The sequence below is a fragment of the Betta splendens genome, chromosome 24 (assembly GCF_900634795.4).
Source record: "Betta splendens chromosome 24, fBetSpl5.4, whole genome shotgun sequence".
NCBI classification, from domain to species: domain Eukaryota; kingdom Metazoa; phylum Chordata; class Actinopteri; order Anabantiformes; family Osphronemidae; genus Betta; species Betta splendens.
This window is the reverse complement of record NC_040901.2, coordinates 10884278-10907381: the sequence shown is the minus strand read 5'-3', so window position 1 is coordinate 10907381 and position 23104 is coordinate 10884278. Positions and strand designations below refer to the sequence as shown.

General features: G+C 42.6%; 3 protein-coding genes across 4 annotated transcripts; 1 reads left to right on the top strand and 2 right to left on the bottom strand.

The window, feature by feature from the left end:
• Window positions 1-72: 72 nt before the first annotated feature.
• rbm25b (RNA binding motif protein 25b) lies at window positions 73-8375 on the bottom strand. The gene is made up of 17 exons (XM_029141652.3): window positions 8218-8375; window positions 7635-7729; window positions 7198-7409; window positions 7057-7114; window positions 6740-6900; window positions 6407-6592; window positions 6200-6283; window positions 3640-3911; window positions 3376-3487; window positions 3177-3266; window positions 2929-3002; window positions 2496-2646; window positions 1837-2275; window positions 1364-1659; window positions 1080-1178; window positions 949-996; window positions 73-856 (listed from the first exon to the last, which is right to left on the bottom strand). Exons 2-17 carry the CDS (start codon window positions 7711-7713, stop codon window positions 764-766), a joined length of 2454 nt encoding a protein of 817 aa, XP_028997485.1. The 5' UTR covers window positions 7714-7729; window positions 8218-8375; the 3' UTR covers window positions 73-763.
• A 1078-nt stretch (window positions 8376-9453) lies between these two features.
• On the top strand, window positions 9454-14587 carry hsp90ab1 (heat shock protein 90, alpha (cytosolic), class B member 1). 2 transcript variants are annotated; one of them, XM_029141667.3, is made up of 12 exons: window positions 9454-9611; window positions 10554-10697; window positions 10837-11043; window positions 11206-11365; window positions 11552-11685; window positions 11771-12073; window positions 12157-12322; window positions 12405-12595; window positions 12680-12827; window positions 12940-13208; window positions 13625-13958; window positions 14041-14587. In XM_029141667.3, the coding sequence occupies exons 2-12, from the start codon at window positions 10554-10556 to the stop codon at window positions 14157-14159; spliced, it is 2175 nt and encodes a 724-aa protein (XP_028997500.1). In that variant the 5' UTR covers window positions 9454-9611; the 3' UTR covers window positions 14160-14587. The 2 variants fall into 2 exon arrangements, with proteins under 2 accessions (XP_028997500.1, XP_055362515.1); XM_055506540.1 differs by lacking the exon at window positions 14041-14587 and adding an exon at window positions 13284-13324 and having other exon boundaries at window positions 13625-13803.
• Window positions 14588-18333: 3746 nt separating this feature from the next.
• Window positions 18334-22239, bottom strand: slc35b2 (solute carrier family 35 member B2). The gene is made up of 4 exons (XM_029141711.3): window positions 21908-22239; window positions 20723-20910; window positions 20433-20593; window positions 18334-20293 (listed from the first exon to the last, which is right to left on the bottom strand). Exons 1-4 carry the CDS (start codon window positions 21925-21927, stop codon window positions 19361-19363), a joined length of 1302 nt encoding a protein of 433 aa, XP_028997544.1. The 5' UTR covers window positions 21928-22239; the 3' UTR covers window positions 18334-19360.
• Window positions 22240-23104: the final 865 nt, after the last annotated feature.

Genomic DNA, 23104 nt, shown 5'->3' with positions numbered 1-23104 from the left:
GTTAGCTGCTATAAACAGACTGAAGTGGTACCAAACAACATTAGTTTCATGGTTAGACAGCTCAAACTAAACTTTTATAAAAGCTCATTTTATTCAAATGTTCACTGATACAAAAACAAATGACAGCATCTTAATTTGAATCTTTCCCGTTAGCTTGTTTTCCTTTAGTGGTCACGACGTGTGCTTTGATGCCTTTTACAGTCGGTGGTATTGTCAGACACGTTTCAAAAGACTAAGTTTGATAACAAGAACATCATTCATCAGGAATGTGACAATCAAATAAGAAGTCTGTTTACTCAACAGAAGAAACTGGAAAAATTAAAAAACAGAAAATTGGAGGCCCTGAATAAATAACCCTGTAAAAAATCACATTCTTGATAATGTGCATACTTTGAACTGTGCCTGTAACAACCCACACTTCAAATACTAGTTGTTTAGGCCGTTACATCACCTCCTGGTAGGACTTCTGCAAAAAGTGTGTCTCGGCTCTGAGCAAAGAAGTAGCATTAAGACCATGCCTCTGTATTGGCCAGTAGCGTCGTCTCAGAAGACTTCAGTCAACGATGTACTGTATTTACACAAACGCACACCAGCACAGTCTGCAAACAGAGGTGGTGATCATAGCCTGTCTGGAGAAAAACAGAACCTGAACAAAATGAGATCGGGCTAAATCAGCAGTTACACTTGTAATTGTTTAGGGTCACGTAATGGCGCTACACTATTATACACTGTAGGGGGAAGTTTCTTCATTCAGAGGTTGTACTTATTTGACCAGTCCAATCTTCTTCGCCTCGGTTTCATAAATGAGTAGCCGCCACATCTTCACAATGAAAACTTCAGCTTCTTCATCAAGCACCTGCACAAAAACCAGAAATTCCATAAAGGAGGAGTGATTGTTTAGCCTGTTCATAGTAACAATGATGTTAATGCCTTCATTACATTACTCACCATGGCAACGTCGTCTAAGATACTCTGTGGCATACTGTGAGCCATCACCTGAGACACAACCACAAACTCAGTGTTAGTCCGGGTTTATTAACGTTATATGAAGCAGAGGCGTTAAGGTGTAAGATCAGTACCTTGGAGCAGACAAAGTCCACTAATGTCGCTTCTTCCTCACCGATGTACTCTATAATCTTTTTATTGATCCAGGGACGGACACGTCGCTCCATTAACGTCTAAGTAGCAGGATAAAAACACAGGCATCAGCATTTACTACTATTTCTGAACAGCTGATGTTTGATCAGGACCAACAGAGGAACAGAAGGGTTGAGGGCAAAACTTCAAACACTCACTGAGTTCTAATTGTTGGGTCATGTCATAATAAAGCTGTGCCTAAAAATAAAAAGCATTACTTCCTTACCGTGTCAACCATAGACCAGTCCAGCGGGTAAGAGAAGAGCTCAGGCTTTCCTGTGGGAATCTTTTCAATCAAAGTCTTGATGTGTTTGCGCTTCTCCTCTGTGTTTGCTCCTTTGATGCTGGAAAGCCCGGCCCCGTCCACCCCGAGGCTCTTATCATCGTCGTAATCCAGAGGCACCAGTCTCCTCTTTCGGGGCTGCTCGTCGGCCTCCTCGTCGTCAAACTTGTTAAAGATGCTGTCCACAGGCAACTTCTTCCGTTTCCCTGCGTTGGGTTGGCTGGGGCTCCCTGTGGCTCCTGAACATTAACAAATAAGAATTATTAATTCACACAATTGTAATTAATCTTTGTTATTTGACACGAAAATGAATTATTCGACTTATGTTATTTCTTCTAGGCTTATATCTTCATTTAACGTTTTGTTTGTTTGAGAAGTTCGGTGCAAGAGCATTTACACATTCATTTCAGACTCACCTAATTTGAGACTGAGGCCGATCTTTGGCCGGTTTTCGTCCTGTGGCAGGGCGTCAGGAGGTGAGTTTTCATGGGGGATGATGATGCCACAGGGAGACTCTTCTCCTGGTGTGTTGGGAGACACGTTGCCACTGGCAGAGGACACTGAGGGTGCAGCTGTGATCGGCCTCATTGTGGGCTTCAGGCATGGTTTTACGTCAGGGTTCTCCTCGTCATTCTCATAATCCTCCTCCTCACCCTCCTCCACCTCGTCATCTGAGGGGATGGGCCGTGGGCGTGCCGGCTCCACCTGGCGATCCCGGTGGTCGCGTGAACCCCTGCGGTGTTCGCGGTGTTCCCGTTGCTCCTCAGGCACACGCACAGGCACACGCACAGGCTCAGGTTCTGGTTCTGGTATAATGGGTGGCCGTCTCAGACGCTCCTCCTCTTCCTCCTCCATCTGGACCAATAAGGGGTAGACATGCAGGCAACAAATGGTATTATTTACAGAAAAGAAGGTCAGTAGACAAATGAAAACTGCACATTAGCAATGCACAGAGATGGAGGCAGACCCGCATGATAAAGTGACCTTCACAAAGACGACAGAGAGCATGCTCACACATGGCATAATAGAACTGCAGACACATACACGTTTTTGGTAATATTACAGACAGGCCTACCCTGCGTAGCTCTGCGTCTGGGTCTGGATGTCCCTCGTCTAACAGCCTCTGTCTGATTTCCTCCAGCTCCTCCTTCTCTCTCTTCCTGTCACGCTCGTCCGCCTCCATCTCCTTCTCTCGGTCTCTGAGTCGCTTCTGCAGCGCACTGCCCCTAGGGGTCACACAAAATAAAACAGCACTCAGAACAATGGCCAAAACTGCAGCATTGCTGCTGCACTGGGGAGAAAAAAGCTCATCTGGCTCATAGCATCTGCTGCTCATGTTTTCCAAGTTCAGATCTTAAGGTGATGTAACTGTTACATAATTAACATCATTTCTGATGTGTAAACTTTTCATACCACAGCCTTCCCACATCTGCTGACATTAGGCTCTGAATCAGATGCATTACCTTATGACTCACGTCCACTTGGTTAAGTGAAGACTAAATTTTTACCTGTAATATTTTGGATCATCTCTGTCATCATCATAGTCTTCAAGAAACTCTTTCAGTCGTTTGCCCTCTTTTGCCTGTAAAGAGAAAAGCTTTCAAAATTATTTGATTCCAAAAACAAATTGTAGCATAATTATGTTTAATAATGAATTAAAGGAGCATTTCAATAGCAGAATGAGTAGAAAAATTTATATTGCTTAGACAAAAAAACTGCTCATAGTAGAATGAAGAGGTGAAAAAAAAAACCTCACCATTTCCCGGCGGCGCTCATCTTCCCTCTCGCTCTCTTTAGCGTAATCCCGAGCCTTCTTCCTCTCCCTGAGCTCCCAGTTTTTCAGTCGCTGTAGTACAGAGTAACAGGAGACCAATAAAGCACACTCAAATAAAACCCCACTGATCTATTAGTGCCATTCACAAAATGGCTCTGAAACCACCATGGCCTGCTCCTACCTCTTGATAGGCTGCTTCCTTGTCTCTGAGTTTTCTCTCCAGTTTCCTACGCTCATACGCATCCTCTTCATCCTCTTGATCCCTCTTCTTTTCTCGGTCTCGGCTCACTTCTCTACAAAAGCCAGAGTGCAAGACCCTTAAATAATGTGCCATACATGGTCATTTTAATGGTCTGTATATTCATGAATAAAGTAACATGAAGGCACCATGCCAGAGAAAAGCAGAATTACATTGACAAAGTTGCCATCAAGTCAGGTCTCTTACCTGGATCGGCTGCGGTCGTTGTTCCTGTCATGGCTTTCATCCCTCTCCCATTCTCTCTCTCGCTCTTTTTCTCTGGTTCTGCGATCTCTATCTTTGTCCCGGTCTCGCTCCCGTTCCCGCTCGCGTTCCCGCTCCCGCTCTCTCTCCCGTTCCTTCTCCCTCTCACGGTCCCGCCGCTCCCTTTCGCGCTCTCTCTCCTTTTCCCGTTCTCTTCGCTCTCGCTCGAACTCAAGCCTCTCTTTCTCCCTTTTGTCCTTCTCCTCTTCCAGTTTCTGCAGAGTAAAACACACACAGGTTTAGGAAATTATACATATGATCAAGTGAATGTTTGAAATCACTTTGTTACTGTGCAGAGATGAGTGAAGTGATTTCCAGACTGATAATTTGGTGGTAACATGCCCTACACTAGCAAAGCTTGTGAAACAGCGCTAACTGGCAAAAGGCTCTCCTTCGCAGAGAGACCACTGCCTCATACATCTACAGTACAAACTACAGTTTAGCAAGAATGTAGCTGGAAACCACTTAAACGGCAAATGTCTGTGGAACATGTTAAATTTGAGGCATTCATAATGAGAAAAAGGACGTTCTTTTTCTCTCCTTAAGAGTCCTCCCCTTAGAACAAGGAAAACAAAGACAGAAAACAGGCGTCAGTCTTTGGTTGAACTAGTTGTTGGTGACTTACAGGTGTTGAACTATGGATTCAGCCCTTCGCTGCCCCTACAAGCCTTTTAAGTTAGGCCTGGGAGGAAAGCAGGTCACACGGTATACAAGGGAAAACATTATGGGATTCTGTCTTGCTCAAGCATCATCATTGTCATAAAAAAACAACCTTTATCTTAACGTCATTCTTTAAGAAATTAACATAAAAGGGACATCATTTACATTTCTGCACAGATAAATGAAATTGTAGAAGCAGTCTTACCCGTGCAGAAGTCTTCAGCAGCTCCCCAATACTCAACTCTCACAAACACACACACACTCACAACTTTCATGAGCATACACACAAGGCTTTGGTTGCATTTATCATTTACCTCTAACACAGAAGAGTCTTTATCCATAACTAAATGTGATAGAAGACTATGTCCAACAGTTTGCATTTCTTCTGCATGTGGACCACTTGTTATGGTTGTTTTATACATCAGTACAATAGAAGTAGTGTCAACTTAAAGCCAGAGTCAAATCTCAAAGCCTTGGGTGTATTAAAACTCAAAAAAGGAAGTACTGAATGTGATGAAGATGACAGCAGCAATGATGTCAAACTTTCTGTAGCTCGGGTTACCTATTTATTGTGCTTCTTTACTATAAAATAACTGTGTTAATATAATTTTTGCAGCAGTATGTTTCTCCCTTCACTTACCTCTGTTTGGTCTAGAAGGACTCCTTACATACTTTGCCTTAAAAAGACTTAATTCTTTTGCCAAGCAAATATTAACAATGATCCAGACAATTACATTTTCACAGCACTGCTAAATTTTATAATTGAGCTTGTTCAATTATAATATGTTATATTTTTAATCTACCTTTAGAACTGCGCTATTTTTAAATAAAGTAGGAAGGATTGGGTACTTGACTGTCATACGGTTATCTTTATGATTTCAAACTAGATGTAAGAACACACTAATCTATTTTGGAGAAAGGAAAGAGTCGCCAAAGTATAACACACTGGTGGAGAGCAAGAGAGAAGACAAAAAAAAAAAAAGAAATAAACACACACACACGCCACATACAAAGATCACGTACCTTGCTAGTCTTCAGATCAGCATGCCGCTGTGGAGAGGGCGCCCCCCCACACTAGCATAATAAAACCTACAGCCAAAGTCACTGCAGTGGTTATTGATAAGAGTCCTTGTGCTTCAACATGAACACCATTAAGTCATATCATTTACAGAGGACTCACAAAGGTTCACTGGCATTCCAGCTTTTGGGAGGTTCACTAATGGAGTCATACAGTCAGGAGCATAGAGCGGGGAAGTAACTGTAGTGTTAAATGGCGGGCTTAATAAAAAGAGCAGCATGCCCATGCCATCAAACACAGAAGAGCAATACAGTTGCCCCTATGCAAGTCCTCGAAAGGGGGACGCCCAGTATATGTATATAGAAAATGAAGGCTGATACTTACATCCTATCCACGCAACTTTTTCCAAAGCTCTGAGATTCATCTTGCTTTAGTCACCATATGATCACTATCATAATGGTGGGGTTTAATGAATAGATTAGCTTTCGAGTAACTTTACATTCTCTCCATGCATTTTTGTGTGATGAATGAAGAATGGATCTAGAATGATCACTGGTGTCAATTCAGGCCTGAGAACTTGCAAAAATATACTAGCTTTCTGCCTGTTTATAGTGTTGAACATTTAACATGACATTTCAAAATATGGGGCATATAGTTTGGTAGTGTAAATTTTGCAAATTGCCGATTTGTAGCTTCATGTTACTGAAATCAAGGAAAGCTTTGTAAGTGTGCCCACTAAATGTGAAAGCTCTAGGGGTGAACTATGTGAGCAGCTGCTGTCCAAAACCTGTAATGTCAACTTCAAGATTGAAGGAGCTACTTTACCTTGTGAGTATCACGAAATTTGCTAATTTCTCTGGAAATCAGGTCTCTCTTGTCCTCCTCCATATCAATAGTGTTAATGTCATCCTTCATTTAAAAAAAAAAAAAAGAAAACATCAGTTCCCCAGGTTAAATAACAATGCTCACATTCGCATTTAAGTCCCAACAGAAAAGTGACTGAAATTTAGCTGTAAATCATAAAGAAAATACCTCTTCTTTTTTCTCTTTCTTTCTTTTTTGTCGTCGGGAGTCCTCATCCTGTGAAGGTGCATTGAGTTCAGCCGCATATTCCCGCATCAACCCATCAATAGCACCTTTAATGATCTGATCCTTCTTCTTGGTCTCCTCGTCTAGAACCTCCTCCTCCTCGTCTCCTCCATCTTCAGCCTTTTTTTCCTGCAAATAGATAAAGTGCTGTTTAATCACTGCTATAACTACTTTTACAGAAATGTGGGCAGAAAATCAGGCTTCTAAGAATGTAAGTGATGTCTACAACATACTGATCATACTCAAATACTGTAATTCTCTAAAACTGATTCATACCCCATTTGTAGTCTTCTTCTTGGCTTTCCATTCATCAAGCTGGGCCTTTGTCTTGGCATCTACCTTTACTAACAGGTTTTTGTCTCCAATCTGCAGATCATGTAGCAGTCGCAGCGCTCGCAACGTGGACTCTGGCTCTTTATACTCACAAAACCCAAAAGCTGAAAAAGCAGATGTTGACATGGACATTTCAGATTTTATGATTTAACAAGGTAACTAAATTAAGCTTTTTTATGTTGGCTGTAAGTGATATAATCTACACTGAGTGTTGATGTCTTTAGTCAGATGTGTAAATATATATTTTCTGACCAACTGACCTTGAAGCTTTCCAGAAGCTCCCTGGACTCTCTTCCAGCTTAGAACAATGCCACATTTCTAAAGTTGAAACAAATGGGAAAGGAGTTTTTAATGTTTTTAATACGGTGCATGCAATATTTAAACCCTTAACTGTTCCTTACCGCCAGCAGCTGCCTGATCAGCATGTCTGAAGCTTTCTCTGAGATGTTCCCCACAAACACTGTGGTAGTGGGGCCACTGCTCTCATCGTCTTTGGCATGTAGAGCAGAGAGGTCTTTCTTAGGAACTGGAGGTTTGCTGAGAACTGGCACAGAAGACACCATCACTGGGGTTGGCGTCATGATGCCCATGTGAACTGGGATCATTGGAGCACCTGCAAAAACCAAAGGAAACTACATTAACATTATTGAAGACAATGCAATCTCTATAAAAACATTTGAATTTGTGTTGGTCGCTCCCTTTCTTTCTTTTTTTCTTTCTTACCATAACTAGGCAAATAAATCTTCCACTGGGATTATTTATTGACATAATCTAGTCCTACCTTAACCTCTCGTAAAACTGTATAACAGAGCTGTCTATGACTGAGTTGGATGCTTACCTGAGGGGAAGCCAGCATATTGAGGTGGAATCCCAGGAGGGGGCAACAGCGGCCGATTTAAATGAGGTGGGAAGGACATTTTTGGTAAATTGGACCTGATGGAAAGACATTTAAACAAACAGTTGAACTACCAATACATTTAAACTGGATAAACTTCACTTATAGAAGCTTCACATCACGCAACTGCTCCTCTTGAAATGCAGTTTAAACCAGTGTACTTTTGCTTTCGTTTAAGAGGCATTAAACAAACCACGGCCATGTCATGACTGTGGCATGGAAGTCACAAAGTACCTTCACTCTGTGCTAGCCTGCTGGAATGCTAATGAAGTTAGCTTATGGGCAAAGTTCACCTGTTCATTATCATATACCCTGAAGGCGGATGGTTTATTTTAATAGGGTATACATAGCGTTAGAGTTTACATTTTAACCCAAATCGAAGTTACTAGCAGAGTTAGCTAGCGTTAAGCACGCTACCGTACCCGGCAAAGCTAACATTAGCTAAAGCTGGTGTCACGGATAAGCAAAAGTCACTTTACAGGGACAAATATGACTTAGAAGATGCAAATGTGTAGGATATACATACCCCAACTCTGCTGGAGTACCAGGATATTAAAAAGCAGCGACTACAATCCGATAAATTAAAGAAATCTTTGTAACGTTCCGGATTCGGTTAGCACGCTGGCTAGCAGTGGGCCTTAGAAAACATTGACGCAAGCGCGTTACGTACTAGACTTAAGGCGCGCTTGTTTTGCACTCTGTGATGTGGCAGCGGGAAGGAGCTTAGAATGCTGGGGGGCACTACCAGTACAACAGTACTGCCATTTCAATACCACTATTTGTATAACCGATTGGTTATTTATTGCTACTTTCACTAACAGTACTTTTACAGCTAATTGTTTTAAAGTTGCCAGCAGCTGCTCAATTGCAGCAATTACTTATTATCTAAGGTTAACATGACAGTGTTAAATTAAATATAAGTAATTTTCTGTAGTACATGTATTTTACTTGAAATAAAATATCTAAAATCTCTTTTAAACTTGTTAATTTTGTTAACGTGTAAACGATCAGTTTATTTACAATCTTTTCTAACGCAACGTGTTTGTGCGCTGGCTCTGACACCCCTTCTAGAATCCTCGTTCGTTGGTGTTCTAGAAGGTGCTGGCGGTCGGTTACCATGGAATCATTTTTGTTGTAGCTAGGTACTAGCTTCTCTGGCAGCAGCTGTGTCGCGAGGACTGCGGCTGACACCTCCGTTACGTCACTTTAGGCGGGTTTTTTTTCATAGAAAGTGCTAGAAAGAACGAAGCACACCCTCCTTCCATGAAATATTCTTCCATTCCATTGAAACAAGATCCTGTCTCTTTTTTGTTTTACCACACAATAAACCATATATATTTTAACTGCCATTCATTAGATGACTTATATTGATGCAGATATTAATTTATCTGCGGTATATCACAGGGATTAGGTCGTCTCCCAACATTTGGTATCCGAGTAAAGGATCAATTGTTTACGGTTTGACTGTTGCCAGTTATTATATAGTATATTATTTTTTACATCATATAATTTGAGTGAATTACGCTAATAGCCTTGACAATATACACGTGTCCTGTTAAATATACATAGCAAAACATTGCATTTATTAGTACCCATAAAACGAGATGAGGAAATATAATATAATTTTCCGAGATATTTCACATTCTAACGATTTGCTCTGTATTTACAGCCTCTTCATAATAATTTTCTTACTATTTTATTTTATAAATAAACCCGCAGCTCTTCACAGCATCGTAACCACTGCATAGTTATAGTGGTAGGTGGCGCACCGCGGAAGGATACAGCACATTCTGGAACGCGTGTGTATAAAGATTCCGGTCTATTAAAAGGAAGTCCCTTTCTATTTCCCTGCGTCAGAGAGCAGAAGGGACAACGTTGTTGGTTGCAAATTATTCACGATAAGTCAACGAAACAAACAAGGTACGTGCGTGATTTTAATGTTTCAATAACATAAATCATTTGATAGTTTAGCTTAGCCGTCAAAGAAGTGTTCGAGCACATGTATGCATGTTGAATTCATGAGTCATCCTAATCACAGCATCTCGGCCGTCTCCCGATTTATAAGAGCCTAATTTTCATAACATCTTTTCCCATTAAGTCTTAAACTTGGTTGATTTGCTGTACACACCAAGGCTGGTGTTACTCTGGTACGTGAATGCGGCAGAAGGCTGCGCTGTAAGACCAGGCATGGTTTCCACCGAGGCAGGTGTGGTGAGGATGACAACGCTGGCGTGTTTGTCTAAGATGGCTGTGATATTTAACACCATTTCCCGCCGGACAATAGCAATAAACACACCTTTACAAAAGCATTACGATCAACTTCGTAAGCGGCCGTGAACGATCAGTTTTATTTCAAGCGTTGGTCGCATTAGCGGTCAGTTGCTGGCGTTGCATTTACGGCGGGTTCTGTAAAAAGCAGACTCTGATCTGCGCAAAGCGACGAGTGAACGGAGGGATGTAAAGGCTCGGTAGTGGTCCTGTTTATTTGAACGGCTGTTTTTATCAACGGTGTATATATTATTATTATTATAAAAAAGCATTTTCTATTCTGTCGCTATTTTTGTCTGTAGCTGTTACTCAGCACGTGTTTGCCGACTCCATTGTCTGTCGGTCGACGCCATGTTGAATAACTGCTACTTCCGCCAATCACCATGGCAGTTGTCCAACTTTTTTTTTTTTTTTTTACTTGTGTATCTGAGATTGTGCTATTCCACACGCCAACCGAGGTCGCCGGTTGTTGTATGGTTTATTTCAACCTTATTACGTAATACGTAAATATTACATAAGCCTGCCACTGCCACAGTGTCACAAAAATCGATTTGTTTCCAGGTTAATGCATTATTTATTAATTTATCTGTGCAGATGCCTGAAGAAATGCACCAAGAGGAGGAGGCTGAGACCTTTGCCTTTCAGGCAGAGATCGCTCAGCTGATGTCCCTGATCATCAACACCTTTTATTCCAACAAAGAGATCTTCCTTAGGGAGCTGATCTCCAATGCCTCTGATGTAAGTCTCCGCAAACATCAGTTTATTTGTTTTTTTCCCAGTTTTATTTCAACTGCACCTAACACTACCTCAAGCGTGGGTTTTTTTTAATCTCATTTTTAGATTAATGCATAGTCTTATTCTATTAATGCTTTTGCAGGCTCTGGATAAGATTCGCTATGAAAGCCTGACAGAGCCATCTAAGCTGGATAGTGGCAAGGATCTGAAAATTGACATAATTCCCAACAAAGCTGATCGCACCCTAACCCTCGTCGACACTGGAATTGGCATGACCAAAGCTGACCTCATCAACAACCTGGGTACCATTGCCAAGTCTGGTACAAAGGCTTTCATGGAGGCCCTTCAGGTACTTAACCAGAATGTTATCTCGATTGCAGTTATTGACTTGTAAAATGTCAAGACTTTATGACCACATGATGCCCTATGCTTTATTTGCACCACACAGATGTACTTTCATTTATTTGAGCATTCAAGATTTAGATGTTTTAATACTTGTTTGTTCCTCTAGGCTGGAGCTGACATCTCCATGATCGGTCAGTTCGGTGTGGGTTTCTACTCAGCATACCTTGTTGCTGAAAGGGTGGTTGTCATTACCAAACACAATGATGATGAGCAGTATGCCTGGGAATCATCCGCTGGAGGTTCTTTCACAGTCAAGGTTGACAGTGGTATGTGTCCTGGTATCTATAAAATGGTTTCTTTTAGACTGTACCTAAAATTGTTCTTGTTAGTAAAGTTTCACCTTTTTGTTTGTTACAGCAAAGTTTAAAAATAGTCTTTAAACAGGTATTGTTATTTTGGAATAATTGATGACCTGTGATTTTATTTACCAAAGTGACTACTTGCATTTAAAGGTGAACCCATTGGCCGTGGAACCAAGATCATCCTGTACCTGAAGGAAGACCAGACAGAATATATCGAGGAAAAGAGGATCAAGGAGATCGTAAAGAAGCACTCTCAGTTCATTGGCTATCCCATCACCCTGTTTGTAAGTCTGTCTGAATAAATTTAAATTCTTGTCTTGAGTTAATACTTTAGCGTCAAAATGTAAATGTTGTAATTTAAATTTGCAGGTGGAGAAGGAGCGTGACAAGGAGATCAGTGATGATGAGGCAGAGGAGGAAAAGACTGAGAAGGAGGAGAAGGAAGAAGGTGAGGAGAAGCCAAAGATTGAGGATGTAGGATCTGACGATGAGGAGGACACAAAAGACAAGGATAAGAAGAAAAAGAAGATCAAGGAGAAGTACATTGATCAGGAAGAGCTGAACAAGACCAAGCCCATCTGGACCAGAAACCCAGATGACATCACTAACGAGGAGTACGGAGAGTTCTACAAGAGCCTGACCAATGACTGGGAGGATCACTTGGCTGTCAAGGTAAATGTCAGACAGGTTGAAAAGTAGCTCTTGCATGTACAGCCAAAATTGTTCCTAAAGTTTTTTTGTTTTTTGTTGTGCAGCACTTCTCTGTGGAGGGTCAGCTTGAGTTCCGGGCCCTGCTTTTTATTCCCCGTCGTGCACCTTTTGACCTCTTTGAGAACAAGAAAAAGAAGAACAACATCAAATTGTACGTCAGGAGAGTGTTCATCATGGACAACTGTGAAGAGCTCATCCCAGAGTACCTGAGTAAGTTCAGACCCCCAACGCAGCCCAAAATTATGCTAAAATGTTTCAATTAATTAACAGTCAACTTTATATTTTACTAAAGACTTTGTGAGGGGTGTGGTGGATTCTGAGGACCTGCCCCTCAACATCTCCAGAGAAATGCTGCAGCAGAGCAAGATCCTTAAAGTTATCCGCAAGAACATTGTCAAGAAGTGCCTGGAGCTCTTTTCTGAACTGTCTGAGGACAAGGAGAACTACAAGAAGTTCTACGAAGCCTTCTCCAAAAACATCAAGGTACTTGGCATATATTTTGCTCTGGGACCTGAATAATGCTTCGTCTTTGTCAGTATTTAACAGTGTTTGATGTTGACTCTGTAGCTGGGCATCCATGAGGACTCTCAAAACCGCAAGAAGCTCTCTGAACTCCTGCGTTACCACAGCTCCCAGTCTGGAGATGAGACCACCTCTCTCACAGAGTACCTTTCACGCATGAAGGAAAACCAGAAGTCCATCTACTACATCACTGGTGAGTCTTGTAGATGGTGATTTGTTGCTTTATTGCCCTCTAAAACAAAATCTAAATTAACTTTTTTTTTTTTTTTTTTTTTTTGTTTTTAAATCTTTATAAATCTCTATAGGTGAGAGCAAAGATCAGGTTGCAAACTCTGCCTTTGTCGAGCGCGTCCGCAAACGTGGCTTCGAGGTCTTGTACATGACAGAGCCCATCGACGAGTACTGTGTCCAGCAGCTGAAGGAGTTTGATGGCAAAAGCCTAGTCTCAGTCACCAAAGAGGGTCTGGAGCTGCCAGAGGATGAGGAGGAGAAGAAAAAGATGGAGGAGGATAAGGCAAAGTTTGAGAGCCTCTGCAAGATCATGAAGGAAATCCTAGACAAGAAAGTTGAGAAGGTTGGTCCACACGTGGTTTTTAACTGACCTTTCCTCGTAGACTGGTTTCTTGATGTTTACAGCTGCAGTTGACAGTGTTTTGACAGGTTTCCTAATTCATCCCAAGTTATACTGTGGTGAGTTAAAGGATCCCTGAGGTGATTTTGAAGTGTGCTTTGATAGGCTAACTTAAGTTTATATAAATTTTAGAGGTTCCAGGTGTTATGAGATGCTGAATGTGCCCAATATCTAACAGGTTTTGGTTTTCTTGGAATGTGTCTCGTTAACATGAAATCAATAAAGACTGGACCTAGAATTGAGTCTTTGCCATGCTGGAGTGTAATTCCTAACAAGAGTCTGGTGCATGTTTTAACTTTATAGGTTTTTCTATTCCACCTTAACTAATTGTCGCTGTTCTGTTTGGCTGCCTTGTCCAGGTAACGGTTTCTAACAGACTGGTGTCCTCACCCTGCTGCATCGTGACGAGCACTTATGGCTGGACGGCCAACATGGAGAGGATCATGAAGGCCCAGGCACTCAGGGACAACTCCACCATGGGATACATGATGGCCAAGAAGCACCTGGAGATCAACCCCGACCACCCAATCGTGGAAACTCTCAGGCAGAAGGCAGACACTGACAAGAACGACAAGGCTGTGAAGGATCTGGTCATCCTGCTGTTCGAAACCGCCCTGCTATCCTCAGGTTTCTCCCTGGATGACCCACAGACCCACTCCAACCGCATCTACAGAATGATCAAGCTCGGCCTGGGTAAGAACACGCGCACAAACTTATCCCACACTGGTTTCTTCTGTTGCCACATGATCAATGACGCAGCATCTTTTATCTCCAGGCATCGACGATGACGACATTCCCGCAGAGGAGGCAACTTCTACATCTGTTCCCGACGAAATTCCTCCACTAGAAGGTGATGCTGAAGATGACGCCTCACGCATGGAAGAGGTCGATTAAACAAACCTACCCCAACATCTTACACTTCAGCCTCACTTTTCAATTGTTCATTGTCAAAACTGCAGCTTCTGCAGATCAAAATCATTCATGTTGTTTGGTGGCCCAGTATTGCTCTTACATGCAGAGCATTACTCTGCAAGACCTCCTGGAGAAAAGCGTTTTGGTTTTTGCTGTAGAAGTTCATGGTGACACCACATTTTGTTTTAACAAGTACACTGTTGCACTGAGTTTTAAATGTTGGTGTGGTAAATGTGTGAACAGTGGAATGGTACATTCCATGATAAGGTCTGGTGAGGGGTTTGAGGTAATTCTGCTCATGTGCAACACTGCACTCTGCATGGAGAGGACTGTATGATTCCTTTGCCTGAGTCCAGGCTCGTCTGTATTCAAAGTCTTGTTTTGCAAAAAATTAAAGATGTAATACCTTATTACTTTCTCTGCGCTTTTATCAAAATTCACTTCATGGCCATGCTTTCATGGTGTTCTATGTCCCAATGACCGCTAGATGGCAATGTTTCACATGGTTTCATTGTTGTAAAAGCCACAGCCAGTGCATGGAAAGGCCTTTTTCAAACAGGGACTCACTAACACACTTGATCAACAAGCTTGTGTAACTTTACACTTAAAGCCAAAGTCTCAGGTTTACAATGTTCACGTCTTCAGTGAACGCAGTTAAATGTTTAATGGTGCAACATTGATCTGATTTTTCAGAAGTGTAACGTTTTTAGGCATTTTCAGTTTTTAAGAAAAGGTGGTCCAAAGATAAAACTAAACCTCAGCTTTCCTTATATTGAACCTTTTGTAGAACTGATTTACTTAGTTATATTTACATAACTATTCAAAAGCACATGGACAGAAATTTAAACTGGAGCTCAGTGCACGTACAGGGCTCTTGAAACTGAGGCACTGTCAGCTCAGCGCTTTGGGGGAACTGCAAGTAGTTTTCCTGGAAGTTTAAGCAGCGCGTGAGGGGGCGGCAGCTGTTTTTCTGTTCATCAGTAAAACAGTGAAACGTGGGTGTGTGTCCCTACTGAACACTCGCACTTTTGCTTCTGTCAAAGCGATAGCAGGGGAACCTCAGCTGTGTCATTTCAAAAAGATGAGACACTGCTTTGTGCCACCTGTGAGCTCAATGTGCCCCCCTCCTCCATGGTTATATTTACCCATTGTCATGAAAATGGTAGTGAAATGATGACAAAGTGTTTTTAATTCAGCTCAGACTAATAGTTGTTTTATGACGTTACTGTTGCACCAGGACAGAAGCCCTTTTCTAGCATTTGCAGGTGCAAGCGAAACTCAGAACAATCACACACAGCTGCAATAACAGGCTTGTCATGACGAAAGGGAGGCATCGTTAATCCCACCGGTGCTGAATGAGGCTGAGGTCCAAGCGCCTGTGCAGCTCCAACACAAACAGAACAAGCAGTTCCTCATTAACCTCACTGCACATTGGTGCCTAAAACACTGTGTTTACACTGTGCACAGTAATGTAAATACTTTAACTTTACTCATTTTCCTTTTAAGACATGCCTTCAATCATTATAAGAATACTGGAAAAATACTGAGAATTTGACAGCAAGGAAATATCCTGAGGTGACCTCAAAGGGCACAAAGTCTCTCTCAGACGTTTCTAAGGTTCATGTGTGGCCTGACTAGTGCTTCTTGTAACCAAAGACTTCCTGTGGAAACGTCTGACTCCTCCGTGTACATGTGCTGCCAACCCACCGGAGCTGCGTGCGCTAATTAGGGGGGGGTTCCTGGTATTGCAGTGGGCCGTGGTGTGTAAGATTTTCTGAATGTGTCTTTTGACCTTTGCAGCCTGTCACGCTTGCTTTCCTAAAGTAGCGCCGTGCAGAAATGCCAAGAAATCAGATTCAAGTGTGAACACGGGGGGAAGAGTTCCCGTTGAATGGGTTCTTGTGATTCAACGGTGATGATTCTGGCCCATATGTCCTTTATTGTATCTAGTGTGTGGGTGCTAGTGATACCAGACCACTGTTCTGTGTTTTGTGTGTCATTGAAATCATGAAAACAAGGTGCATTCAGTTTCCATGACATTTTCAGTGCTAAATACCAAACAGTATCAGAACTACCCCCTGGTGTGAAACAGTTTTCAGATCACAACAGTCTCATATTTGACAGCACATGGGAAATACTAGACACAGTGACAGGACTGACACCCACACAACGAAGCCACATGTACAGATATAAGCTCTAAGCGTCTGAAAAAGGAGTGTGTAGGAGACCGGGGCCACGCATTTATGCTCAACATGTACAGTAAAGCAGGAGGTGGTGGGCTGTCAAAGTGCTGCTGAAGTTTATAGTTTAGCCTTGTTGTGATTTAAGTGATGCAACCGTGTTTTTTGGTTGCTGTTTCCAGGTGAGCAGTGAAGTGAAGGTCCACCACTTGAACCTTAGACAATTGTTGTGTTCTTTGGAGGAATCACTTATCTTAAAATTGATGAATTTATCCTTTAAGGTTTTCTGAACGTGTGTGGTTCCACTTCCAGTTTGACAGTTTGTGAGGTTTCTGCAGAGACTCTTTTTATTTCGGGAAGCTCTCAATTTGCCGGGCACCGTGGAAATAGTCAAATGTGCTCGGTGGCTAATAGACATTACAATAAATCCACTCAGCCCGTGTCTTGGTTGCAGTCAGAGCGAGAGCCCTGAGTGACTGGACCACCCCAGAGGCTGCAAGGCTGCTGCTTTGTCTGCACGCCGCTCCGTTTTGTGTTGTCTGCGCTTTGTCTTATTGAAAAAATGACCAGAAAGGTACCATTGTGACGCACTGCTCCGAACCAGATGGGGTCTAGCTCGAAATGAGAGGTGCAGGGAAATTCCCCCGGTCCGGTAGCAGTGAAAATGACAAACAAGGGGCGAATGCTTTCTCACACTTCACAGTCAGATCCGGTCTTAGTTTAATGTTGGGTGAATCATAATAGTGGTCTGCTTTATGAATCAGTGTCGAGAGAAAAGAGCCCAGAAGGGTTTCGAACAAAATATCCTGTCTTTTATTCTAGAAAACAAAGAATATGTGTGATATGACCCTAAAATCCAGTGTCATGGTTTGGTCGTGTGCTCATAGAGGGTAAGTGCAGGTCAGCGTGTATCAGTCATCTGGTGCATGCAGGTTTTTAAAAATGGGACCTCTTGGCACAAAAGCAGTGATTTGTGTTTGAACTGCTGTGACTGAACAGCCTGTGGAACCCGTGCTCCGGGTTCCACTGTGCCGAGGCAACGCACCCGTCAGGCAGCTGCCACCAAACACTTGAGAGAGGTGTAGCACAAAGCTGGTCATCCACAGATGACTAAAACCCTTTATTTTGGTGACATATTATACTATATGACGTGTTTGTTGCAACATACTAGGTTATAAAAAAACACTAGCACAGTACTACTGTATACTACTACTATACTATACTGTTTTTTGGACATTCTCTACTATGACCCTCTTACTAGGCTGTGTTTTTAGTAATATACTATACTTGTTATCACGTGTTTTTTGCCATATATAGTATGTAGTGCTTTAAGTGTCATAGTATATAGTTTTATGTAGTATGTGTTGAGAAAAGCACAACTGAGAAAACAATGACATGACAATAACAGCCTACTCGACTTGATTCTTGTCAACTCTGTGGACAGTGTCACAGTCACACGTGATAACGATGAAGTGGTTAAACAAGATGGGGTTCGAACCTGCGATTGCCACTGCAAAGAACAACTGGAATCATTAAGCCACTGGTTTGTTTGTTAGCTTGGTTTGCCACCTGTTTGTTCTGGCCACCTTTGCGTCACTTTATATTATGTTGTGAAGAAAGTATAGTATTAGATCTGCATGCCTTAGTTTAGTACGTAATGAAAAAAAGTCCTAGTATATGTTTTAAAAAAGGGTCAAAATAGAGAGAGAGGCCACAAAGAAACACGTCAAAAAGGTCACGGTTTAGACATCACTAAACACAGGGACATAGTATAGTATGCTGTAAATAAACCACATCATAGTATCTATCATAGTAGTCACAGTATGTGGTGAAAAAAGTGTCAGCATGTTAACATGAATGGTTTTATACAATATAGTAATAAATACTATAACATTTTTTATTAACTTTGAATTTATATGAAAAAAAAAAGTTAATTTAAAAAACTTATCTCCATTAAATGGCAAGAAAGCAATACATTTGTGAGTTAATTGAATATGTTTTATTAATAATGCATTTACCAGAGCAAATAGAATGATAAAAACAAGGTACCAGTGACATAACATTTGCCTTGTAGCACTCTGTTCATAAAACTCTTCTCCACACGTGCAGAATCTTTGTATCCTCGTAAAAGATATGAGCGGATGTCATTAACTTCCATTCAACAATCTTCCGATTGTGTAACATTGAAACACACGAAGCAATCATTTTACAAAAGTACACTGACAGTTTGGTTGGAAATAAATGATGACTCAGACTTATTTACACAATTTCTTGTCCAATTTAAAAATGTTGAGTAGAAATGCGTGTGGTAATAACATAAACTATAGCATGAAGCACCCACAGCAGCACGCAGTTCAGCGCGGGCATAAATTATAGTGAGCTCCTCACTACGCAAAGTGTTGTCTATCACCGCCCCGTTATAGATGACACGTTAACATACTTTAACTTAAACGTGTGCACCAAATATTCAGCCTGTTTACAGTGTCCCATGATAAGACGCCTGCTGTCCAACATGGAGGATTGACAGAAACACATTTGCTGAATAAAAAACCGTTTACATAAGATGAATGTCTTATTCAAACATCTGGAATAAAACTGAGTAAAAAGTCATGACATGAATAATTGAAAATAATGCTCAGCCTCTTGGCTTGTGTACCTTTGCGGAGGCTCACCGTAAACTTACAGTGGCTGCAGAAGCCACACATGGTTCAACAATATTCCACTGTTAAATTGTGAAGAGCTGCAGAGGCAGTTAGCAGTTTGCAGCTTTAGACTTGAAATGATTAGGTCTTACAGGCACTAAAAACGTCTGTGACTTCTGACTGGAGGGGCATCTCGGTGTAAGAGTCAGAACTGCACAATCCCTTTCTGTACCATTGCTGTCAAGAAACTAAAAAAAAATGGTCAAAAACAAAACAGACAACAGATAAACACAAACTGGCAAAAACAAAATCACCACAGAAAACGTGGCCTCAGTTCTCAGTTTGGTGCAACTTCAGAGTACTACACCTTTTGCACAGGCGGCTGCGCAGACCTCCGCCCTGACTTCATGCGGCTACGTGCGTACACACGTAAGAAAAGTGCCAGGAAAACTATGGCGACGCCAAACCCGCCTATTACTGTAACGGCGTGACCGTAGAGGAAACACGAGAGGAGGATGGCGATGGCCTGCCGCAGCGTCATGATGATGGTGAAGACGGCAGCTCCAAACTGGTTGATGGTGTAGAAGATGAAGAGCTGGCCACACGCCGAGCACACAGACAGCAGCACGGCGTGAAAGGCGAACTCGGAGTGGCGCGTCATGAAGGCCAGCGAGTCGAAGAAGGCACCCTGCTCCAACAGGGAGCAAACAGTGAAGAGGCAGGAGAACAGGTTGACCCCAAACATCATCTGTACCGACGACATCTTGTACTTGAACAGGTTGTCCTGCCAGTTGGACGTGAAGCTGTCAAAGACGATGTACCCAATGAGAATGATGATCCCGCTGAAGGTGGTGACGGTGGATGGGTGCTTGTTGGTCGTGCTGGACAGAAGGAACATGCTGACCCCCACGGAGATCAGCACGGCAGTGAAGTATTCCCAGTATTCGTAGCTTTTACGAGACACGATCTTACCCATGAGCATGACAGGAATGACTTTGGAGGCTTTGGCCAAGACTTGAGTAGGGAAGCTGATATATTTGAGGGCCTCATACTGGCACCAGCTACTCATGATGTTGGAGAGAGAGGCGAACGAGTACTTGTACATGGGCGCACCGTGGCGGGGCTGCTTGAACAGAATGCACCAGAGGCCCGACACAGTGAGAGCCAGGATGCGGTTCATGAAGACCAAGAACTGAGAGTCCTTGAATTTCTCCCCCTCGTGTTCTGGAGCTATGGCTCCATAGGAACGAGTCATCACCCTCTCCTGCAGGACTCCCCATGTTAGGTATGATGCCTAGGGGGAAAGAAATGTCAATAATCAGCACTTAAATCTATATTTGCATATTTTATATTATGAGCTGAGATCAAAACAAACTGCGGACGAAACAATGTTCAGTGAATTGAAACACTGTATTTGGTGTGAGAATTCTCACCTGAAGTCCAGCAGCACAGAAGATTAGTTTGGTAGCCTGTTTGACTGATGACCCCGAATCTCCCTCGTTCCTGGCAGTAACCGACACGTCATCCAGTAAACCTGCTTTGGTTTCACTGCCAAACACACAGCTCTTTATGACAGGGTAGCAAAGCCCACTACCTGCATGCAGAAAGAATCAAGAAATGATGATGAATAAAAAATTAGGTTGATTTCTAAAAGGCTCTACGACATGAATGTGTTTTGTAATTGACATACAGTTTGAAACTAAAAACGTGTTTGTTTTCAAACCTGTTTCTAAGTAACTGGACCGTTTGAAGTAGCTAATGAGGAGGTAGCCAGGGATGATGATGGTGGAGTATCCCAGCATGTTGATGAAGAAGCGGAAGAGCCAGACATCGTGCCAGCCCTCCAGGAGCGCTGACCCTTCTGCAGCCACAGTGGAAGGAAAGAGAAGCAACACAAGTGCAGACCAAACCCTGTGGGAACAACACAACATGACATCAGACTGAAACAAACAGTCACAATAAATATATTGTTGTGCATTTGATGGGTGGTTATTGTTAAGTAAAGCATCCCTAGCCATCCCCACAAACACGTTAAGTAACACTGGTAATTCAATTACACCTCAGTTAAAGCTTAGCATCTCATAAAGAAAGGTGCGCTTCGTGCTTTCGTGGCAGAGTTAGTGCGAGCGAGGCCGGGCCTCCTCCTCCTCGGGGACCTGTGAGCCTGATTCATACAGAGGTTCTTTGTGTGAGACTCGGCTGCAGCCGGAACATCCAGTAGGCCACTGCAGCGGGACCCGGGATCTGAACAAGCGGCTTATTACATGGAGGAATGCACCGCACTGGCCGGACGACCAACCCACAGGCCGCTACATCACAAGTGCACTCAGACAGAGCAGTGCCAAAGTTTACCTGAGGAGAGAATGGGGGCCTGTGTTGCGTATGAATATATGAAAGCTGATGATGAGCTCATGTAGCCTGAAACTAAAACAAACAGCTTTATCTTGCTGAATAAAAAAAACTACAGCCTGACCTGAACTACACTGTTGTGATGTGGCTAAAAGTCTTAAAATATATATAGTATTAATAGTAGACACAGAGCAAACTTTACAGTTTGGATTCAAACTGTACTAAACATTTCGATGAAAATAAATGCATGAACCAACCAGGAAATATTGATCAAATGTTAAACTGAAGTATGTGCCACAGCCCTATAGATTATAGATTAAGCTTTATGAAGTGGCCAATGTGATGCTAACGGTCAACGCGTTAAACCAACCAAGTTAAGTTAACGGGCTGTAGCGCCAGGCCTGTGTAGTTGTACTGGGGCTAGTCTGTTTACACAGCAAACTAACGGGGACTGGTGCCGTTAACTAAGCTAGCTGCAGGCTGATGGTGAAATCCCCAAACAGTCGGTCTACGCCTTCAACATGACACATTTCCCACACGCTAGCTCGTCTAACGTTACCTCCATGACAAAAATGGCATTTTCCCACACTCGGCGTCCCGACACCGGGCGCAGCTCACACGCCGACACACTCAGACGTCTCCGCCGTAGCAGAGCATGAAGCCGCGTGGTCCCGGCAGCAGGCTGGATGTGAACAATTCCAGGTTGTCGCCTCCGCGCTAGCGTCTTTTGCGTTGTTGTCCGCAACTTATCCCCAATAGCCGAGGTGTTCACTCGACCAGGAAAGGCCGCCTCTTCCTCCCCGAACGCCAAGGGGCCGCGGCGGCAGCGCCCTGGCGGCGGCAGCTCCCCCTTTCGGCGGGGAGGAGGAACTGCACCACTGCTGCCTCCAAAGCTCCTCACAGACACTGCAGCGAAAGCTTACAGTAGTAATGAGCAAAACTGTGATTAACCAAACAGGGTTCTCTTCTATATAACGACAAACGAAGACTGAATTCATTTACATTGTCATTAGCTGCTGCCATACAGTGTTTACACTTGCTTCGCAATAATAAATACACAAAAAAGTACATGAAGGTATTTGGCCTAATTCAAAGAGTTTAACTGCTCACCCGTACACAACTCTGACCATGGCAAGTTTAATTGTGGCAATAAGCTTATCAAGGTGTTTCCAAATGCGTTTAACATCCATGGCAACACAAGCACAACCAGTAACATGTCTAATACAAATAGCTTCAGAATTTCCCTGGGGAAGTGAGCATAGTTTCACAGCTCACTGTACTGTAGCTGTTGACCACAGACAATTGTATTCAAAGTCAAAAGTTTATACCAAAACAGAAAAAATAAATTATGTAAGTCTGAGTCACACTTAATGGGGGTAATCATTACCATTAAAGGAACATGGATTTTTTTCGCTCATTATCATCTGCATACAAAAGAGTGGAATTTCCAGGTGTCCCACAGTCATTGTGTTACAGGAGTCACCAGGAGGAAGAAACTTACTGGAAATCAAAACATGCACCTTACAAAAGCAGCTGACAGGAAACAAACATGTTGTTTTCTCACAAAAGACTTTGTCAGGACGTCAGCTCATTGTAGTTTACTACGTATATTCAGAACAGGAAGTCTTTGTTGGAAATTATGGAGAGTCATTAAATAAACACCTCAGCAATTTAAATGCATGCACAGAGAATTATATGCAACTTAGGCTGCATGCACACTTGTCATGGAGTATTGTTTTACTTCTACCGCTAGTTT

Bases quoted from the DNA above. Each gene is read 5' to 3' on its own strand.
- hsp90ab1 (XM_029141667.3), top strand. From the start codon at position 10,554: ATGCCTGAAGAAATGCACCAAGAGGAGGAGGCTGAGACCTTTGCCTTT. The intron at 11,044-11,205 runs GTACTTAACCAG...TTGTTCCTCTAG, and splicing joins CTTTCATGGAGGCCCTTCAG to GCTGGAGCTGACATCTCCAT. The intron at 13,209-13,624 runs GTTGGTCCACAC...TGCCTTGTCCAG, and splicing joins TAGACAAGAAAGTTGAGAAG to GTAACGGTTTCTAACAGACT.
- rbm25b (XM_029141652.3), bottom strand. From the start codon at position 7,713: ATGTCCTTCCCACCTCATTTAAATCGGCCGCTGTTGCCCCCTCCTGGG. The intron at 7,410-7,634 runs GTAAGCATCCAA...TGGTTTTTGCAG, and splicing joins ATATGCTGGCTTCCCCTCAG to GTGCTCCAATGATCCCAGTT. The intron at 3,267-3,375 runs GTAGGAGCAGGC...TCTGTACTACAG, and splicing joins AGGAAGCAGCCTATCAAGAG to CGACTGAAAAACTGGGAGCT.
- slc35b2 (XM_029141711.3), bottom strand. From the start codon at position 21,927: ATGCCATTTTTGTCATGGAG. The intron at 20,911-21,907 runs GTAACGTTAGAC...TTGTTCCCACAG, and splicing joins ATGCCATTTTTGTCATGGAG to GGTTTGGTCTGCACTTGTGT. The intron at 20,594-20,722 runs GTTTGAAAACAA...TTCTGCATGCAG, and splicing joins GTCCAGTTACTTAGAAACAG to GTAGTGGGCTTTGCTACCCT.